Source organism: Periplaneta americana, chromosome 3 (assembly GCF_040183065.1).
Source record: "Periplaneta americana isolate PAMFEO1 chromosome 3, P.americana_PAMFEO1_priV1, whole genome shotgun sequence".
NCBI classification, from domain to species: Eukaryota; Metazoa; Arthropoda; class Insecta; order Blattodea; family Blattidae; genus Periplaneta; species Periplaneta americana.
In genome coordinates, this window is record NC_091119.1 from 162,776,982 (window position 1) to 162,798,416 (window position 21,435).

General features: G+C 36.6%; 1 protein-coding gene across 6 annotated transcripts in view; it reads left to right on the top strand.

Moving 5' to 3' along the window:
* LOC138696794 (receptor-type tyrosine-protein phosphatase H-like) overlaps window positions 1-21,435 on the top strand; it is a 157,112-nt gene that overhangs the window by 83,641 nt on the left and 52,036 nt on the right. For 4 of the 6 annotated variants that reach the window (XM_069822198.1, XM_069822197.1, XM_069822200.1 and 1 more), the window contains 4 exons: window positions 2,972-3,244; window positions 8,692-8,964; window positions 13,971-14,249; window positions 17,823-18,101. In XM_069822198.1, the coding sequence (XP_069678299.1) occupies window positions 2,972-3,244; window positions 8,692-8,964; window positions 13,971-14,249; window positions 17,823-18,101 (1,104 nt within the window). The remainder of the gene's footprint in view (window positions 1-2,971; window positions 3,245-8,691; window positions 8,965-13,970; window positions 14,250-17,822; window positions 18,102-21,435) is intronic. The other 2 variants (XM_069822201.1, XM_069822202.1) reach the window with 2 other exon arrangements.

The window sequence follows — 21,435 nt, forward strand, 5'->3', positions numbered from 1 at the left end:
ACGACTAGTAGACTACTTATTTATGTAAATTTAGATAAACCTATAAGGTAAAGTAGTAACTTAATTTATGAGCTAATTTAATTCAATCAATTATAATTAATTTGAGATTTGAGATAGCTAGTAAAATGATGAAAATTAATTTAATATAAGTTTACTAGAACTATGTTACAGGGAGAAAAAAAAAAAAAAAAAATATATATATATATATATATATATATATATATATAAAATATATTTCTATAATGAGAATATTAATGTAATTGGCATTAGAGGTTTTGTAAATCTATTTAGAGAAATTAATGATAATAATAAGAATGAACAGGTGTTAGTTTCATTATATGCAATAAATATTAATCAGCAATTAATTTCTTAAGTAAGAATTTATGTAATTTTGACCTAAATGATAGGGACCTATGGCGGGCATATGTGAGGGCAACAATGAACATTCGGGTTCCTTAAAAGCCAGTAAGTAAGTAAGAACAAATAAAATCAGGATATAAGAGAGGAATAACTACAACTCGCCCTCTTACCAAGAAATTAGACGATTACAAAAATTTGGTTGGACAGAATACAAGATCATGGATTAACTAAACAAATTTTATTTTACAAATCTAGAGGAAGCGGATATCAAGATCGACCTTAGAACATTAATTAATTAATTAATTAACTAATTAATTAATTCATTCATTCAGTCGACCTGGTTGGCGAGTTGGTATAGCGCTGGCCTTCTATGCCCCAATGCCCTCGATCCCGGGCCAGGTTGATAGCATTTAAGTGTGCTAAAATGCGACAGGCTCATGTCAGTAGATTTACTGGCATGTAAAAGAGCTCCTGGGAGACAAAATTCGGGCATATCTGGCGACGCTGATATAACCTCTGCAGTTGCGAGCATCGTTAAATAAAACATAACATTTTCATTCATTCATTCATTCATTCATTCATTCATTCATTCATTCATTCATTCATCCATCCATCCATCCATCCATCCATCCATCCATCCATCCACCCACCCACCCACCCACCCACCCACCCACCCACCCACCCATCCACCCACCCACCCACCCATCCAGGCACTACAGACCATGAAGGACCTTAGCCTCTCCTACAGCTCTCACCCAATCTTTCTTGTCCACAGTACACCTCCAATGCCTAATTCCCAGCACCTGTACATCCTCTCTGACATCATCCATCCAATTCTTTCTGGGTCGCCCTTGTTTCCTCCTACCTTCTGGGTGTAGTTCAAGGGTCTTCTTGGGGACTTTCTCCTCTTCCATTCTCACAACATGACCCAACTAGTATAATCGTCTCTTCTTTGCCTTAGTCTGTTGCATAAAAAATTGTGTCACTAAGCTATTATAACATTTCATAAAAATTACAGGACAATGGTATTTTCATTATGATTTAAGACTCATGATGTCCAACATCGTGCGAATTCTAGAGAATAATGCTTGCTAATGAATCCAACAGATAGGTTACCCACCGCTTATATTCCTTGATGCTGATGCTAAGATCCAAAATGTTGGATGTCTCTTATCTTTGACATGCGTCTTATTTTCCCTTTGATGATGTTATAATTCTACTGCATCCAGTGAGGGAAGTGAGACTGTATGCTCCGGTATGGAATGCCATCACTGGTTTCTATGGCCAGAAAACATACCATTAGTGAAAAATGACATACTGTCACTGAAAAAATGTAATCCCTAAAAATTTGTTTATACTTTCTTTCACAGTAAAGAGTACTATCTGTTTTCTTCGTGGATCTAAACCACAGCTTTCTGGAACTGTATTCAACGCGTATTTAGACACGTTTATTTGATAAGCCAACCCCTGGAATGGTTAACAATGGTAGCATTTCAAGTATAGAAGGCTGTTCTCTGTAGCTTGTGGTGGCCATTATTGCAAATTTAATGACTATGTCATCAGTTCTTATTCTTTTAAAATATTTGTCAGTGACAGATATCGTTACTTATCTATTATTTAAATAGGGTTACGTACAAGTACCCTATTTTAAGTATTCTCACTTTGAAGCTTTAACATTATTTTAAATGATAAATCTCAATAATTTTATGGGGAAATGGAACCAAAATTGGAAGCGTCTTGATTTTACAAAAGAAAGCCATTAGAATTTTATGTAAATCAAACTATCTGGAACACTGTCGGCCACTTTTCAGGCAATCACGGATTTTAACAATCATAAATTTGTATATATATGATCTAGTACTTTACACTCGACAAAATATCGACAATTACTCATTAGTGGCCAATATACATGATCATGAAATTAGAAATAGTGAACAAATTAATATTCCATATTGTAGATTACACAAGAGCAACACAAACTTTTTAATTATGGGGATGAAATTATATAATAAGCTCCCAAGTCAATATTATAAATTACCAATCAATAGTTTCAAAACTAGATTTTGCAATTGGTTATTAAATAATCTTTTTTTATTCTGTTGCTGAGTTTTTCAATACAAATTTGTATGAAATTGTATTTTAATAAATAAGTTTAATTGCAATTTAGTTAGATTTCTTCAATTTAAAAGTTTCAGATTATTTCATGTTTTTATTGTATTACTTAAATTTTACCGTTTCTGTTATTAGTGTTTTTTAAAATGTATTTTTATGTTTTTTCAATGTATTCTGATGAAGCCTAAAACTGTTTGTCTAATGGCCAAATAAATTGAATTGAATTGAATGAGCATTGCAAAATAATCTATTAAATGACTGAAGTAACTTGAAATTATTTTATTAAGAAGTTTAATGTGTTGCATAAGCTTCAAAAACTCGCGTTACTGACTAAACAGAACAATTTATTGTGTATGTCACGAACGTGTATGTTGTAAAGGGAGTGGTAGGCGTAAGCCTTTTTAAATCGAGGTATGCCACGGGAAAATCTCTGGTTTTTTCCCCAATTCCCTCAATGACTGTATCACAATTTACATTTATATGAACATTTATTTTACAGATCCTCAAGAAGTTGAAAATTTGTTAATGGAGCCAGACACACGTTCTATAAAGGTGACCTGGTCAGAACCAAACGGTAGCGATGCATGTATCAGAACATACAACATAAAATGGCAAGATGAAGCAGGCAATCCTCTTCAAGCCAATACATCAGATTTACATTATAATATATCAAATCTCAAAGCTTGCACATTTTATGAAGTAAATGTTACTGCTATTTATAAAAATGATGAGTCTGTTCTTGCATCTATAATGGACACTACAAAGACCGCTGGTAAGTAAAGACGGTAATATAATGACATCTGTGTCACCTATGACGTTTGTGTGTGTTGCACCAGGAGTTGTGAGAGAAGCTATGCTTTACCTTACAGGTGTATTAAGTTTTTGAAATAGTAATAGACTATTTTAATTACTGACCTTTCAAATGCACTAAAAGGACGATACATGTGCAGTCAATGGATTTTAGGACTGGCTGTATAGGAGATTAGAGTAAAATCAGGATATAAGAGGCGAATTATTAGTTACCAGTACCCTATTACTAAAAAAATGTATGATTACAAAATAAATTGGTTGGGGAGAATGCAAAATCGTTGATGATGATGATGATGATGATGATGATGATGATGATGATAAACTTGGAGTACATGTTCTTAGCATTGTCAATATCTAATATGGGTATGCATATTAATCATTCTTATTTATATGACAATTACTTACTTACTTACAAATGGCTTTTAAGGAACCCGAAGGTTCATTGCCGCCCTCACATAAGCCCGCCAGTGGTCCCTATCCTGTGCAAGATTAATCCAGTCTCTATCATCATACCCCACCTCCCTCAAATCCATTTTAATATTATCCTCCCATCTACGTCTCGGCCTCCCTAAAGGTCTTTTTCCCTCCGGTCTCCCAACTAACACTCTATATGCATTTCTGGATTCGCCCATACGTGCTACATGCCCTGCCCATCTCAAACGTCTGGATTTAATGTTCCTAATTATGTCAGGTGAACAATACAATGCGTGCAGTTCTGTGTTGTGTAACTTTCTCCATTCTCCTGTAACTTATTCCCACTTAGCCCCAAATATTTTCCTAAGCACCTTATTCTCAAACACCCTTAACCTATGTTCCTCTCTCAGAGTGAGAGTCCAAGTTTCACAGCCATACAGAAGAACCGGTAATATAACTGTTTTATAAATTCTAACTTTCAGATTTTTGGACAGCAAACTGGATGATAAGAGCTTCTCAACCGAATAATAACACGCATTTCCCATATTTATTCTGCGTTTAATTTCCTCCCAAGTGTCATTTATATTTGTTACTGTTGCTCCAAGATATTTGAATTTTTCCACCTCTTCGAAGGATAAATCACCAATTTTTATATTTCCATTTCGTACAATATTCTGGTCATGAGACATAATCATAAACTTTGTCTTTCCGGGATTTACTTCCAAACCGATCGCTTTACTTGCTTCAAGTAAAATTTCCGTGTTTTCCCTAATCGTTTGTGTATTTTCTCCTAACATATTCACGTCATCCGCATAGACAAGAAGCTGATGTAACCCGTTCAATTCCAAACCCTGCCTGTTATCCTGAACTTTCCTAATGTCATATTCTAGAGCGAAGTTAAAAAGTAAAGGTGATAGTGCATCTCCCTGCTTTAGCCCGCAGTAAATTGGAAAAGCATCAGATAGAAACTGACCTATAAGGACTCTGCTGTATGTTTCACTGAGACACATTTTAATTAATCGAACTAGTTCCTTGGGAATACCAAATTCAATAAGAATATCATATAATACTTCCCTCTTAACCGAGTCATATGCCTTTTTGAAATCTATGAATAACTGATGCACTGTACCCTTATACTCCCATTTTTTCTCCATTATCTGTCGAATACAAAAAATCTGATAAATAGTCGATCTATTACGCCGAAAACCGCACTGATGATCCCCAATAATTTCATCTACGTACAGAGTTAATCTCCTCAAAAGAATATTGGACAAAATTTTGTACGACGTCAACAAAAGTGATATTCCTCGAAAGTTACTACAGTTGGTTTTGTCCCCCTTTTTAAAAATAGGTACAATTATGGACTCCTTCCATTGTTCTGGTACAATTTCCTTTTCCCAAATAGCAAGTACAAGTTTATAAATTTCGCTATATAATGCACTTCCACCCTCTTGTATTAATTCTGCTGGAATTTGATCGATACCTGGAGACTTGTACTTTTTCAGATTTTCTATCGCAGTTTCGACTTCTGAAAGCGTGGGTTCGGGTATAAATGGCTCAGCAGTTTGTATTTCAATTTCGTCCTGATCATTTCTATTTGGCCTATGTACATTTAGTAGTTGCGCAAAATAGTTTTTCCATCTGTTTAGGATTGATGGAGAGTCTGCAAGCAAGTCACCATTCTCATCCTTGATCATGTTTACCCTTGGCTGATATCCGTTCTTAAATTCCTTTATACCCTTATATAAATCTCGAATGTTTTTATTCTTACTGTTTGTTTCTACCTCATTCAGTTTTTCCTTCAAGTAACCTCTCTTTTTATTCCTAAGTGTACGACTTGCTTCCCATCTTTCATTGAAATAATTATCTCTCTTCTCCTCAACTGGATCCTGTAAGAATTTCAATTTTGCCTGTTTCCTTCTTTCTACTACCATGCAACAATCTTCATCAAACCACGGTTTCTTTTTCTTAGTTTCATAATAACCTATGCTCTGCTCAGCTGCAATTTTGATACTATCTCTGATATTTTCCCACACGCTATTAACATCTAATTCTTTCTCAACTTCGTCGGAACTTTCTAAAGTGGCAAACCTATTCGAAATTTCGACCTGATAATTTTGCTTAGCTTCCTCGTCCTTTAATTTCAAAATATTGAATTTAGTAATATTAACTTGTTGCTCTACTCGCTTGGCTACTGATAATTTTTCTCTTAATTCTCCAATCACCAAATAATGATCAGAATTACAGTCTGCACCCCTGAAAGTTCGAATATCTACTATACAGTATGTCTCCGTTTATCTATCAAGATGTGATCTATTTGGTTGTGTGTCAATCCACCTGGAGAAGTCCAAGCATATTTATGTATATCCTTATGGGGGAATGTTGTACTTTTGACAATTAAATTTTTCGATGTGGCAAAGTTGACTAATCTAACTCCATTGTCACTACTAATTGCGTGTAGGCTCTCTTTTCCAATAGTTGGTCTAAAAATATCCTCCCGTCCTACTTTAGCATTGAAGTCCCCCAGTAAAATTTTCATGTGATATCTAGGGAACTGATCAAAAGTATGTTCCAATTCCTAATAGAACCTATCCTTTATATGGTCGTCTTTCTCTTCTGTAGGGGCGTGAGCATTTATAACTATGATGTCGCACCATCTACCCTTAAGTACTAAATATGATAACCTGTCACTGATAAATTCGACCTTTTTTACTGCTGATTTTATTCTTTTATGAACAAAGAATCCTGTTCCTAATTGGTGATTATTGTTTTCTTCCCCATAATACAACAAGTAATCTCCTATTTGTGATATGCCATTCCCATCTAACCTAACCTCTTGTACTCCCACGAAGTCTATTCTATATCTAGCTAGTTCTTTAGCTACTAATGTTACCCCTCCTGTTACGTTCCAAGTGCCAAATATCAAAACCTTATTCCTTTGCCGTGGTCGTGCCAGAGAATCAGTCCTATTCCGAGGCTTATTGTAGGGATTTGTAACAAGCTGTTTTTTACGGTGATGTGTTGTTAGCCCTTCGCCCAACCCCCAAGCTGGAGGACCACCCCTTATCTGCTGTCCACGACTGCTTATTCAATATATTCGCAGCTACCCTCCATATCTGGAGGCCGTCTCCTCTATCCGCAACCTGAGGATTTATATGACAGTTAATATTACAATTTAATCGGAGATAGTAATACAGTTACAGAAAACTTAATTATAGCCTATGATTTAAAAAGACAATATTTAGGTACCGTCATTTCCCATAACTATGGTCCACTATATAACTATTCAAAGAACATAGACCATTCGTAGATAGCTGCAGTGACTTGACTTCAAACTACAGTACAGCAAAAATATAAACGAGATACTACGTTATGGAGTACAAAATTTGAATGGCCCATACTTGTGTTCCAGAACCATAGTTATGAGAAATGACGGTACCCTGATTATATTAATATTATTATAGAATTACTTGATTTTCATATCACATTTACCTGTAAAACTAATTTTATTTATTTAATAGTTATAACAATTATCTGTTCATATACATGTACAATTTGTTTATTTATTAGCAGTAAGTCAATGACATTTATCATATTTAGCCTACAAGATCGTCTTATTTAGTAAAATGACATAAAAACAATTAAACTTTACGTAAAGATTAATTTTTGGTCCTACAGAATGTATCTGTTATGGTAACAATTGATATTAAAGGAGAAAAATTCGCTCCGGTACTGGGGATCGAACCTGGGTCCCAAGCGCTTTAATCACTGAGCTGTGCCAAAGTTCAATTTGCAGCACTGGATCGAATCCCTTTCCTCTAATGTTTTTCCCTTTGTGGCCTTACTCCATGTTTAACATACATGTTGGCGTATTATTAAGTCAACTGCCATTATACAAGAAGCACACTCATTTGAGTGACTTAGTGGCTGGGATTCCACAGTATATGCACTGTTGGGCGAAGATTATACATAAAGATTAATTTTTGGTTCTACAGAATATATCTGTTATGGTAACAATTGATATTAGAGGAGAAAAATTCGCTCCAGCTCTGGGGATCGAACCCCAGTTCTTGGTTCTATGTACCAAGCGCTCTAACCACTGAGCTACGCCGAAGTTCAATCCACAGCACCAGGTCGAATCCCTCTCCTCTAGTGTTTTTTCCTTTGTTACCAGCCTTTGAGTTATGTTTTTTAAATTCTATTTTAAATCTACTACTTTTTATTGCTTTAAGTTGTATTGGTTGCAATATATTATACAATTTTGCTACATTTACTAGTGATTATTTTTCCATGATTTTTTTTATGTATCCTTGTATATTATATTACATTTTCTCCTTGTGTTACAATCATGGATACCAATCTGAATTTATTGGAATATTTGGAGCATTTTTCGAGTTTTGCAACAGTATCACTCTATACACATAGAGAGATACAACTGTTAGAGTCCACACCTGTGGAGTAACGGTCAGCGCGTCTGGCCGCGAAACCAGGTGGCCCGGGTTCGAATCCCAGTCGGGGCATGTTACCTGGTTGAGGTTTTTTCCGGGGTTTTCCCTCAACCCAATACGAGCAAATGCTGGGTAACTTTCGGTGCTGGACCCCGGACTCATTTCACCGGCATTATCACCTTCATTTCATTCAGACGCTAAATGACCTAGATGTTGATACAGCGTCGTAAAATAACCCAATAAAATAAAAAAAAACAACTTTTATCTTAGAAAATCACCTGCAAGAATATTTAGCGTTAATATTTGATATTATTTGTACTCATTTTTTTTTTTTTTTTGAAGAACCAATAACCTATTATTATTATTTACATTGGGATCCAATAGATAGGTTATCCATTACTTGTATTCCTTTTGATGCTGGAACTAACACATAAAATTCAAAATGTTGATGTTTCTATATCTTTGACATGCTTCTTGTTTTCCTTTTGATGTTGTTATAATTAACCTACTATTTCAATTTACATTTATATGAACATTTATTTTACAGATCCTCAAAAAGTTGAAAATTTGGTAACGGAGTCAGACACACATTCTATAATGGTGACCTGGTTAAAACCAAAAGATAGTGATGCATGTATCAAAACATACAACTTAAAATGGAAAGATGACGCAGGCAGTCCTCTTCAAGCTAATACATTAGATTTATTTTATAATATATCAAATCTCAAAGCTTGCACACATTATGAAATAAATGTAACTGCTATTTATATAAATGATAGGTCTTTTCTTGTACCTATAAGGAACACTACAAAGACTGCTGGTAAGTAACGGTAATGTAATGACATCTGTGTCACCTGTGACGTTTGTGTGTGTTGAAGAAGCTGTGGTAGAAGCTATGTTTTGCTATATATACCGTATAATGTTTTTGAAATAATAATAGACTAATTTAAATTACTGACCTTTTCATTGCACTAAATACATAGTGCAGTCAGTAGGTTCTAAGACTGGCTGCATAGCACTGCTATTGCTTGTAACATGCTTTTGAGCTGTTAAGTGTAGTAGATATCAATTGACTTGCCTGCTAGAATGTGTGTTGATAAGGCAAATAGTTTTAGATTTACGAATTTCCATTTAGTGTTCCATTCCAGGCAGATATTAGGACGGTAACCTCTGTAGACGATGTCACAGAGAAATCGAAACTCTTGCTCACGTTCTGGGATCATGTCCATCCATATGGAGAGGTTCTGCATAACAGACATTATAAAATTTGATCTGAAATTGCTAGATTTTCATAATGTTATGAAATCAGTCTCACTTTCTGGCACTTTTAGTGGCAATTAAAATAATTGAAATTATATAAAATGCTATTCTTGCAGCTGTTATTTGTTAAAGATAATCTCAATAATAGAATTTTTTAAATATTTTTAATACTTTATCAAATTAAGATATCATAATCTAGGTTAATTTTATGAAATGCATTTGTATTCCACTATGTCAGACCAAAGATATGACTAGAGATTTCTTAGTCCGAAAGAAATTTCTTAAGTAGATTTTCATCACTTGATGAAGTCAGCCTTAAAAATTTACGACACAATTTGTTGTAATATGTAGTGTAGGCCTACTTTCCAAATTTAGTTTACATCGAAATGAATCTTTCGATATTGTTAGAAATCCTGTCTTGCTCCATCATACTTACAGCTTGATTCAGGAATTTTGGCCCTTGCAAAAAGTAAATAGATAGTCTGTCGATTAAACAGTGTCATGGTGACTTATATTTTCTTGATATGAGTGTCGCTCAGCTACGAGCGAAGATATTATTTTCATTCTTTCTCTTTCCTCTTCCCCTCCTTTGCACGTTTGTGATCAAATTTCTTTCTTATGACGTAACACACAGCTCGCTCATTAGCCAAACAACCAAGGACAGGGGCCAATAACGTTGAATCAAGCTATACCATTATGATTTCCCTTTCAGCAATAAAAGGATACAAGTAAATGATGCAGAAGTTTTTAAATTCTCATTTTCTGCAGTAATTATTATAGCATCATCACGTGCGATAACTTTCATTACCGTAATTATAATCAATTAATTTCTTCACTTTTTAGCGTACTTTTACAACTTCATTACACAAGGCGCGGCGAAGGAGTTTGATAGTTTTAAAAGGCCATTTACTAAGCAACATGGGGGCTTATGGACATTGATCGACCATCATTAACATTTTTGATGACATTTTGTGTAATCGTGGAGGTGTGGAGTGCGGAACATCATGCTTTTATCTTCAAGACATTTTTCAAGAATGGTGATTCAGTTTTAAAAACACGTTGGCCGCCATGGAGCCATTTCTAGTTGCAATATCATACTGAGATGGGTAAAAAATATCGATTAACATCATTAGCTTCCAATAAGAAACTACCAGACCAAGTTCGAAGTGTACGGACGCTAGAAAACATTGAGCGAGTAAGAGAGGCAAATATGAGGAGTCCACATCAATCAGCTAGACGACAGGCTACAGTGCTGCAACTTGCAAATCGTTGTGTGTGGCGAATCTTACATTTAGATCTCAGGTTTCATCTTCATGAACTCATGATTGTTCAGCAATTAAATGAGAGAGAGACTATGCCCAATGTAAGACATTCACCGAGATAATACTCAATATTTTGGTAGACGAAATGGTTGTGTTCACGAGTGAGAGGCGCATTTCCATTTGATGATTATGTAAATAAGCAAGACTTTAGATACTGGACGCCCAAGAGTCCAAAAGAACTACACGAGCAGATGCTTCACAGTGCAAAGGTTACAGTTTGGTGTGCCATGTCTAGATTCTATATCATAGGCCCTTATTTTTTTAGGAGAACGGGAACACTGTGACAGTGACTAGTGAATGCTACATATATCGAAATGCTGACCAGATTTCTTCAACCATATCTGAGTAGGCGTCTTCCTGGGATTAATGGGCAGATGGTATAGTTTCAGCAAGATGGTACCACACAGTGGCGGCTCGTGGGTATTGAATTCAGGGGGGCTGCATACAATAAACCATGCAACTTACCTTATTTAAAGATTAGTTCTATGCGCCTTGTCTTGTAGGTTGCAAACTTTTGAATCATCTTATTAAAATCCGATATGTTGTTTAACATAGTCTTTACAATGGGAAACATAGCTAATGCGGTCAGTCTCTTTTCTCTCATCGTATTTCTAAGATAGGATTTCACTCTTTTCAAACACGAAAAACAAAGTTCTGGTTCGGAAGTTGTCATTGGCATGGTGATAGCTATGCGTAGTAGTTTCACAACTTCTGAAAATGAGGCCTGCAAGTTCTCAGATAGAAGAAACTGCAAGAGCTTGACTGCGTCACTGATATTTCTGAATTCTTGTCTCTGATACAACACAGTGAGTTCCGTTTTTAGTTTGTCTTTATCGAACATTAGAAAAAGTTTCACACATACATTTAGGTCATTTTCAGGAAATGAGCTTCTGTAGCATTCAAATTTTTCTTGACACAGAAGAGAAGATAATATTAGATTATCTATGAACTGGAATCGGGTGTTAGCTTGTGTGATAATGAGGTCACACATTTCCTTGGCTGCCGCAACCCTTGTCTGAATCCCTTCGACCTTACGACGCTTTTTAGGGTTTTCATTTTCGCAGAGTCGGCCTCGGTAGCATAGTCGGTTGCGAGTTCGATCCCGGCCCAGGTCGATGGCATTTAAGTGTGTTTAAATGAGACAAGCTCATGTCAGTAGATTTACTGGCATTTAAAAGAATCCCGCGGGACAAAATTTCGGCACACCGGCGACACTGATATAACCCCTGCAGTTACGGGTGTCGTTAAATAAACCATAATTTAATTTTTTTACATGCAGATTTGAACCTTAGAAATATCTAACTGGCGATGTTGTAGTTGGTTGTATAATATATCTACATGATACATCAATAAATGAAAAAAACTGATCCAGAAATTGAATTCAGGATTTTAAAGAGCACGCACCAGGGCGCTTGGCTCATTTATTGTGATGTTGTTAGATGTTTCAGATTCAATTATGGTTTGAAAACATTCTAGCAATGGCTCCTTCTTCTCATGAACAACATTTACTGTTCTTATTTTAAAACTCCATCTTATTGCCCCAGCTGATGGAATTGTCTTTAAAACACGTTAATCTAATATAGACTGTATGGAGATCGAGAAAAGAAAGCGGGGATACTGGATAAATTAGCAAAAAATATGCGAGCCTTTGTATTTTGTTTAGCGGCTCTTTTCATTATGAGATTCAACTGATGGGCACTTAATTTCACATTTCTCCTGAATTGTTAAGGTACTGAACTGAATAGACTGTAAATATTGTACAGAATTAAACATTGTTGCACTTGTTACACTCACAACGTTAAAGAAAATGTATTTAAAACTGCGCGCTAGAGATATCTGCTGCAAATTTTGCAGCTCTTGGAAACTCTGGATTCAAGGCCAGGGGCAACAGGGGGAGGGAAAAAACTAACGCGCAAAGCATCCGAGACGAGACTGGCAGCTCCAGGGGAGGAAGTGGCTTCACCCATAGTCCTTGTCTCTGGCTTCACTCTGGCAGCACCAGAGGAGAAAGTGACTTCACTAACGATTGCGTGGAAGTCAATGAGAGTGAAATTTAAAAAAATTCGAGCCGCTAAATAGAGACTGTATAATAAATGTATTTCAAAACATAAAACGAGACGAGAGCCACAAATGTCTGGGGGTGCTGCAGCTCTGCGGCCCCTCTTCGAAAGCCGCCCCTGGTACCACAGCTCATAAGACAGAAAATTCCATGACAGTTCTGGGCTGCATGTTCTCAGAACACACAATTTCTCGGTACAGTGACATTTCCTGGTCTCCCTGTTCGCCTGACTTTACCATCTGCGACTATTTTCTGTGGAGTTACCTGAAGTCAAAAGTGTATGTAAACAGGCCCCGAACAATCGATGACCTGAAGATTGTCATTGACCAGGAAATCGCTAACATTTTGGCGAAATGTTGGAAAGAGTGATATGTAACTTCAGGGAAAGACGTGAAGAGTGCATGGAGAGGGACGGACAACATTTGAGGGATGTAATTTTCAAGACAGCCTAAATGTATGTACAAATGGCACACATAGCCAGATTTTTCGGCATTAATAAATTTGTTATGATGTACAGTAGTGGCAAAAAAAAAAACAGACCGACCCGTGTAGCTGATTTCAGAGCCTTGTTCACTCCAGAGCACGATAGACTGGTAACTAAGATTTTCGTGGTTCGATATCTGCCTGGGAAGGAAACTTTTTTTTTGTTCCTTATTCAAATTTATTCCTAATATTTTCGATTGCAGCGATATTTTACTACTTAATTAACTTATTATTCCCAGAACATGAATTTTTACCAGCAATCGAAAAGTATTGAGAATAAATTTGAATAAGGAACAAAAAAAAGTTTCCTTCGCAGGCAGGATTCGAACCACGAAAGTCTTAGTTACCAGTCTATCATGCTCTGGAGTGAACAAGGCTCTGAAATCAGCAACAAGGGTCGGTCTGGTTTTTTGCCACTACTGTATATAACCACATCACGTCATTCTGGTGCCGAGGTCATGGAAAGCATGGGGCTCTACCTCCATGCCCCCCAAGTGCCTTCATGGCATGTTACGGGGATACTTTTACCTTTTTTTTTTTTACTATACATAACCACTATTACTTCCATTTGAAAACTGTCCAACTCTCTTGCCGCACCTTGTAGTATTATTTAATAACGTAGGCCTATTGCTATGACATTATTATAACCTAGGTATCTCATTAAGTATATTCAGATGTGTGATTTCAGTATTTATGTTACAGTACCTGGACACATTACAAATCTAAGTTTGAAACCAGACCAGTATTCCATAATGGTGAATTGGAATAAACCATTAGCTGATGCTGAATGTGTTGCTTCTTATATTATTCAATATAAAAGCACTGCAAGCAACGATTTTATACTAGGAAATACAATGGATTTAAGTTATAAAATAATAAATCTGAAAGCATGTACGGATTATGAAATACAGGTCTTTGCCAGAAATGAAGACTACAATGATTCTGTTCTTATGTCTGGGCAAAATAGAACATTGACTGCTGGTAAGAAAAATTTCAGTGGTGGTTTTATGCGTATCCAGATTGCTTACACATGCATACATGTACACAGAATTAGGTTTGAGTTCTCTGTCTCTGACTTAATCGTCACATTACTTACAGTAATTCAAAGTAAAGGCAGAAAATTGGGGGTAACTAGTGAAATGTGGGGTGGGTGCTTCTCTCAGTTTTGCAGCTACTATTGTATTCATGCAAGAAACATATATTACCATACCTGGTCGGAATCTTCCGCTGAAGTTTCAGAAACAAATTATCTTTGAGGTCAATGTCAGAATCCATGTTTCAAAGAACTATGCCTCCTGTTACGTCTTAAACGACTCCTTCTCTTTCCCAATGCTGCTTTTCCATCATTTCCACATGCTTACAGAATCACTTAATCATGCACATTGACTTGATCCACACCCCAGTCAAGTAACCTAACACGTGACATCTGCACCGACATTGTTGTCTGTCATTAGACACTTTATTTTTCCACACTAATTCAATTGGATTTAGTTGCACCGTCAGTAGAGTTCATCTTTTCCCAGAACGTCATTACGAGGGCTAGATTTATATGCATTGAAAATTAGTATTTTCACTCGGTATAGTTTTTAAACCTATAAGAAATTTTTTTTTTCAGTGCCATATTTCGATTCCGATAAGTCATTGTACTACAAATTTCATAACAATATTTCAGTATATACTCATCATTCACCTACTTTGAAAGTTAAGTATAAACTGAAATATTGTTAAGAAACTTGTCTGGGTCTTACCTTTGTCCCTTTAAGATTACTTACTTACAAATAGCTTTTAAGGAACCCACAGGTTCATTGCCGCCCTCACATATGTCCGCCATTGTCCCTATCCTGTGCAAGATTAATCCAGTCTCTATCATCATATCCCACCTCCATCAAATCCATTTTTATATTATCCTCCCATCTACGTCTCGGCCTCCCCAAAGATCTTTTTCCCTCTGGTCTCCCAACTAAGCATCTTACTCTCAAACACCCTTAATCTCTATTCCTCTCTCAAAGTGAGAGTCCAAGTTTCACAACCATACGGAACAACCGGTAATATAACTGTTTTATAATTCTAACTTTCAGATTTTTTGACAGCAGATTAGACAAAAGCTTCTCAACCAAATAATAACAGGCATTTTCCATTTTTATTCTGCATTTAATTTCCTCCCAAGGTCATTTATATTTGTTATTGTTGCTCCAAGATATTCAAATTTTTCAACCTCTTCGAAGGATAAATCTCCAATTTTTATGTTGCCATTTCGTAGAATACTCTGATCACGAGACATAATCATATACTTTGTCTTTTCGGGATTTACTTCCAAATCTATCACTTTACTTGCGTCAAGAAAAATTTCCGCTTTTTCCCTAATCGTATGTGAATTTTCTCCTAACAAATTCACGTCATCCACATAGACAAGAAGTTGATGTAACTCATTCAATTCCAAACCCTGTGTGTTATCCTGAACTTTCCTAATGGCATATTCTAGAGCGAAGTTAAAAAAGTAAAGGTGATAGTGCGTCTCCTTGCTTTAGCCCGCAGTGAATTGGAAAAGCATCAGGTAGATTTGGCCTATACGGACTCTGCTATAAGTTTCACTGAGACACATTTTAATTAATCGAACTAGTTTCTTGGTAATACCAAATTCAATAAGAATATTATATAAAACTTTTCTTTTAGCCGAGTCATATGCCTTTTTGAAATCTATGAATAACTGATGTACTGTACCCTTATACTCCCATTTTTTCTTCAGTATCTGTAGAATACAAAAAATCTGATCAATAGTCGATCTGTTACGCCTAAAACCGCACTGATGATCCCCAATAATTTCATCTACGTACAGAGTTAATCTTCTCAAAAGAATATTGGACAAAATTTTGTACGACATCAACAAAAAGTGATATTCCTCGAAAGTTACCACAGTTAGTCTGTCCCCCTTCTTAAAAATAGGTACAATTATGGACTCTTGCCATTGTTTTGGTGGCTCTTTTCATTATGAGATTCAACTGATGGGCACTTAATTTCACATTTCTCCTGAATTGTTAAGGTACTGAACTGAATAGACTGTAAATATTGTACAGAATTAAACATTGTTGCACTTGTTATACTCACAACGTTAAAGAAAATGTATTTAAAACTGCGCGCTAGAGATATCTGCTGCAAATTTTGCAACTCCTGGAAACTCTGGATTCAAGGCCAGGGGCAACAGGGGGAGGGAAAAAACTAACGCGCAAAGCATCCGAGACGAGACTGGCAGCTCCAGGGGAGGAAGTGGCTTCACCCATAGTCCTTGTCTCTGACTTTGCTCTGGCAGCACCAGAGGAGAAAGTGACTTCACTAACGATTGCGTGCAAGTCAATGAGAGCGAAATTAAAAAAAATTCGAGCCGCTAAATAGAGACTGTATAATAAATGTATTTCAAAACATAAAACGAGACAAGAGCCACATATGTCTGGGGGTGCTGCAGCTCTGCAGCCCCTCTTCGAAAGCCGCCCCTGGTACCACAGCTCATAAGACAGAAAATTCCATGACAGTTCTGGGCTGCATGTTCTCAGAACACACAATTTCTCAGTACAGCGACATTTCCTGGTCTCCCTGTTCGCCTGACTTTACCATCTGCGACTATTTTCTGTGGAGTTACCTGAAGTCAAAAGTGTATGTAAACAGGCCCCGAACAATCGATGACCTGAAGATTGTCATTGACCAGGAAATCGCTAACATTTTGGCGAAATGTTGGAAAGAGCGACATGTAACTTCAGGGAAAGACGTGAAGAGTGCATGGAGAGGGACGGACAACATTTGAGGGATGTAATTTTCAAGACAGCCTAAATGTATGTACAAATGGCACACATAGCCAGATTTTTCGGCATTAATAAATTTGTTATGATGTACAGTAGTGGCAAAAAAAAAAAACAGACCGACCCTTGTAGCTGATTTCAGAGCCTTGTTCACTCCAGAGCACGATAGACTGGTGACTAAGATTTTCGTGGTTCGATATCTGCCTGGGAAGGAAACTTTTTTTTTGTTCCTTATTCAAATTTATTCCTAATATTTCCGATTGCAGCGATATTTTACTGCTTAATTAACTTATTATTCCCAGAACATGAATTTTACCAGCAATCGAGAAGTATTGAGAATAAATTTGAATAAGGAACAAAAAAAAGTTTCCTTCGCAGGCAGGATTCGAACCACGAAAGTCTTAGTTACCAGTCTATCGTGCTCTGGAGTGAACAAGGCTCTGAAATCAGCAACAAGGGTCGGTCCGGTTTTTTGCCACTACTGTATATAACCACATCACCTCATTCTAGTGCCGAGGTCATGGAAAGCATGGGGCTCTACCTCCATGCCCCCCAAGTGCCTTCATGGCATGTTACGGGGATACTTTTACCTTTTTTTTTTTACTATACATAACCACTATTACTTCCATTTGAAAACTGTCCAACTCTCTTGCCGCACCTAGTAGTATTATTTAATTGCGTAGGCCTATTGCTATGACAGTATTATAACCTAGGTATCTCATTAAGTATATTCAGATGTGTGATTTCATTATTTATGTTACAGTACCTGGACACGTTACAAATCTAAGTTTGAAACCAGACCAGTATTCCATAATAGTGAATTGGAATAAACCATTAGCTGATGCTGAATGTGTTGCTTCTTATATTATTCAATATAAAAGCACTGCAAGCAACGATTTTATAGTAGGAAATACAATGGATTTAAGTTATAAAATAATAAATCTGAAAGCATGTACGGATTATGAAATACAGGTCTTTGCCAGAAATGAAGACTACAATGATTCTGTTCTTATGTCTGGGCAAAATAGAACATTGACTGCTGGTAAGAAAAATTTCAGTGGTGGTTTTATGCGTATCCAGATTGCTTACACATGCATACATGTACACAGAATTAGGTTTGAGTTCTCTGTCTCTGACTTAATCGTCACATTACTTACAGTAATTCAAAGTAAAGGCAGAAAATTGGGGGTAACTAGTGAAATGTGGGGTGGGTGCTTCTCTCAGTTTTGCAGCTACTATTGTATTCATGCAAGAAACATATATTACCATACCTGGTCGGAATCTTCCGCTGAAGTTTCAGAAACAAGTTATGTTTGAGGTCACTGTCAGAATCCATGTTTCAAAGAACTATGCCTCCTGTTACGTCTTAAACGATTCCTTCTCTTTCCCAATGCTGCTCTTCCATCATTTCCACATGCTTACAGAATCACTTAATCATGCACATTGACTTGATACACTTCCCAGTTAAGTAACCTAACACGTGACATCTGCACCGACATTGTTGTCTGTCATTAGACACTTTATTTTTCCACACTAATTCAATTGGATTTAGTTGCACCGTCAGTAGAGTTCATCTTTTCCCAGAACGTCATTACGAGGGCTAGATTTATATGCATTGAAAATTAGTATTTTCACTCGGTATAGTTTTTAAACCTATAAGAATTTTTTTTTTTCAGTGCCATTTTTCGATTCCGATAAGTCATTGTACTACAAATTTCATAACGATATTTGAGTATATACTTATCATTCACCTACATTGAAAGTTAAGTATGAAGTGAAATATTGTTAAGAAACTTGTCCACCTTTCTTTCTACATTACTGGGTCCTACCTTTGTCCCTTTAAGATTACTTACTTACAAATAGCTTTTAAGGAACCCACAGGTTCATTGCCGCCCTCACATAAGCCCGCCATTGTCCCTATCCTGTGCAAGATTAATCCAGTCTCTATCATCATATAACACCTCCATCAAATCCATTTTTATATTATCCTCCCATATACGTCTCGGCCTCCCCAAAGGTCTTTTTCCCTCTGGTCTCCCAACTAAGCATCTTACTCTCAAACACCCTTAATCTCTATTCCTCTCTCAAAGTGAGAGTCCAAGTTTCACAACCATACAGAACAACCGGTAATATAACTGTTTTATAATTCTAACTTTCAGATTTTTTGACAGCAGATTAGACAAAAGCTTCTCAACCAAATAATAACAGGCATTTTCCATTTTTATTCTGCATTTAATTTCCTGCCAAGGTCATTTATATTTGTTATTGTTGCTCCAAGATATTCGAATTTTTCAACCTCTTCGAAGGATAAATCTCCAATTTTTATGTTGCCATTTCGTAGAATATTCTGATCACGAGACATAATCATATACTTTGTCTTTTCGGGATTTACTTCCAAATCTATCACTTTACTTGCGTCAAGTAAAATTTCCGCTTTTTCCCTAATCGTATGTGAATTTTCTCCTAACAAATTCACGTCATCCACATAGACAAGAAGTTGATGTAACTAATTCAATTCCAAACCCTGTGTGTTATCCTGAACTTTCCTAATGGCATATTCTAGAGCGAAGTTAAAAAAGTAAAGGTGATAGTGCGTCTCCTTGCTTTAGCCCACAGTGAATTGGAAAAGCATCAGGTAGAAATTGGCCTATACGGACTCTGCTACAAGTTTCACTGAGACACATTTTAATTAATTGAACTAGTTTCTTGGTAATACCAAATTCAATAAGAATATTATATGAAACTTTTCTTTTAACCGAGTCATATGCCTTTTTGAAATCTATGAATAATTGATGTACTGTACTCTTATACTCCCATTTTTTTCTTCAGTATCTGTAGAATACAAAAAATCTGAACAATAGTCGATCTGTTACGCCTAAAACCGCACTGATGATCCCCAATAATTTCATCTACGTACAGAGTTAATCTTCTCAAAAGAATATTGGACAAAATTTTGTACGACATCAACGAAAAGTGATATTCCTCGAAAGTTACCACAGTTAGTCTGTCCCCCTTCTTAAAAATAGGTACAATTATGGACTCTTGCCATTGTTTTGGTGGCTCTTTTCATTATGAGATTCAACTGATGGGCACTTAATTTCACATTTCTCCTGAATTGTTAAGGTACTGAACTGAATAGACTGTAAATATTGTACAGAATTAAACATTGTTGCACTTGTTATACTCACAACGTTAAAGAAAATGTATTTAAAACTGCGCGCTAGAGATATCTGCTGCAAATTTTGCAACTCCTGGAAACTCTGGATTCAAGGCCAGGGGCAGCAGGGGGTGGGGAAAAACTAACGCGCAAAGCATCCGAGACGAGACTGGCAGCTCCAGGGGAGGAAGTGGCTTCACCCATAGTCCTTGTCTCTGACTTCGCTCTGGCAGCACCAGAGGAGAAAGTGACTTCACTAATGATTGCGTGGAAGTCAATGAGAGCGAAATTAAAAAAAATTCGAGCCGCTAAATAGAGACTGTATAATAAATGTATTTCAAAACATAAAACGAGACAAGAGCCACAAATGTCTGGGGGTGCTGCAGCTCTGCGGCCCCTCTTCGAAAGCCACCCCTGGTACCACAGCTCATAAGACAGAAAATTCCATGACAGTTCTGGGCTGTATGTTCTCAGAACACACAATTTCTCGGTATAGCGACATTTCCTGGTCTCCCTGTTCGCCTGACTTTACCATCTGCGACTGTTTTCTGTGGAGTTACCTGAAGTCAAAAGTGTATGTAAACAGGCCCCGAACAATCGATGACCTGAAGATTGTCATTGACCAGGAAATCGCTAACATTGTTGGCGAAATGTTGGAAAGAGCGATATGGAACTTCAGGGAAAGACTTGAAGAGTGCATGGAGAAGGACGGACAACATTTGAGGGATGTAATTTTCAAGACAGCCTAAATGTATGTACAAATGGCACACATAGCCAGATTTTTCGGCATTAATAAATTTGTTATGATGTACAGTAGTGGCAAAAAAAAAAACATACCGACCCTTGTAGCTGATTTCAGAGCCTTGTTCACTCCAGAGCACGATAGACTGGTAACTAAGATTTTCGTGGTTCGAATCTTGCCTGGGAAGGAAACTTTTTTTTTTTTGTTCCTTATTCAAATTTATTCCTAATATTTTCGATTGCAGCGATATTTTACTACTTAATTAACTTATTATTCCCAGAACATGAATTTTTACCAGCAATCGAAAAGTATTGAGAATAAATTTGAATAAGGAACAAAAAAAAGTTTCCTTCGCAGGCAGGATTCGAACCACGAAAGTCTTAGTTACCAGTCTATCGTGCTCTGGAGTGAACAAGGCTCTGAAATCAGCAACAAGGGTCGGTCTGGTTTTTTGCCACTACTGTATATAACCACATC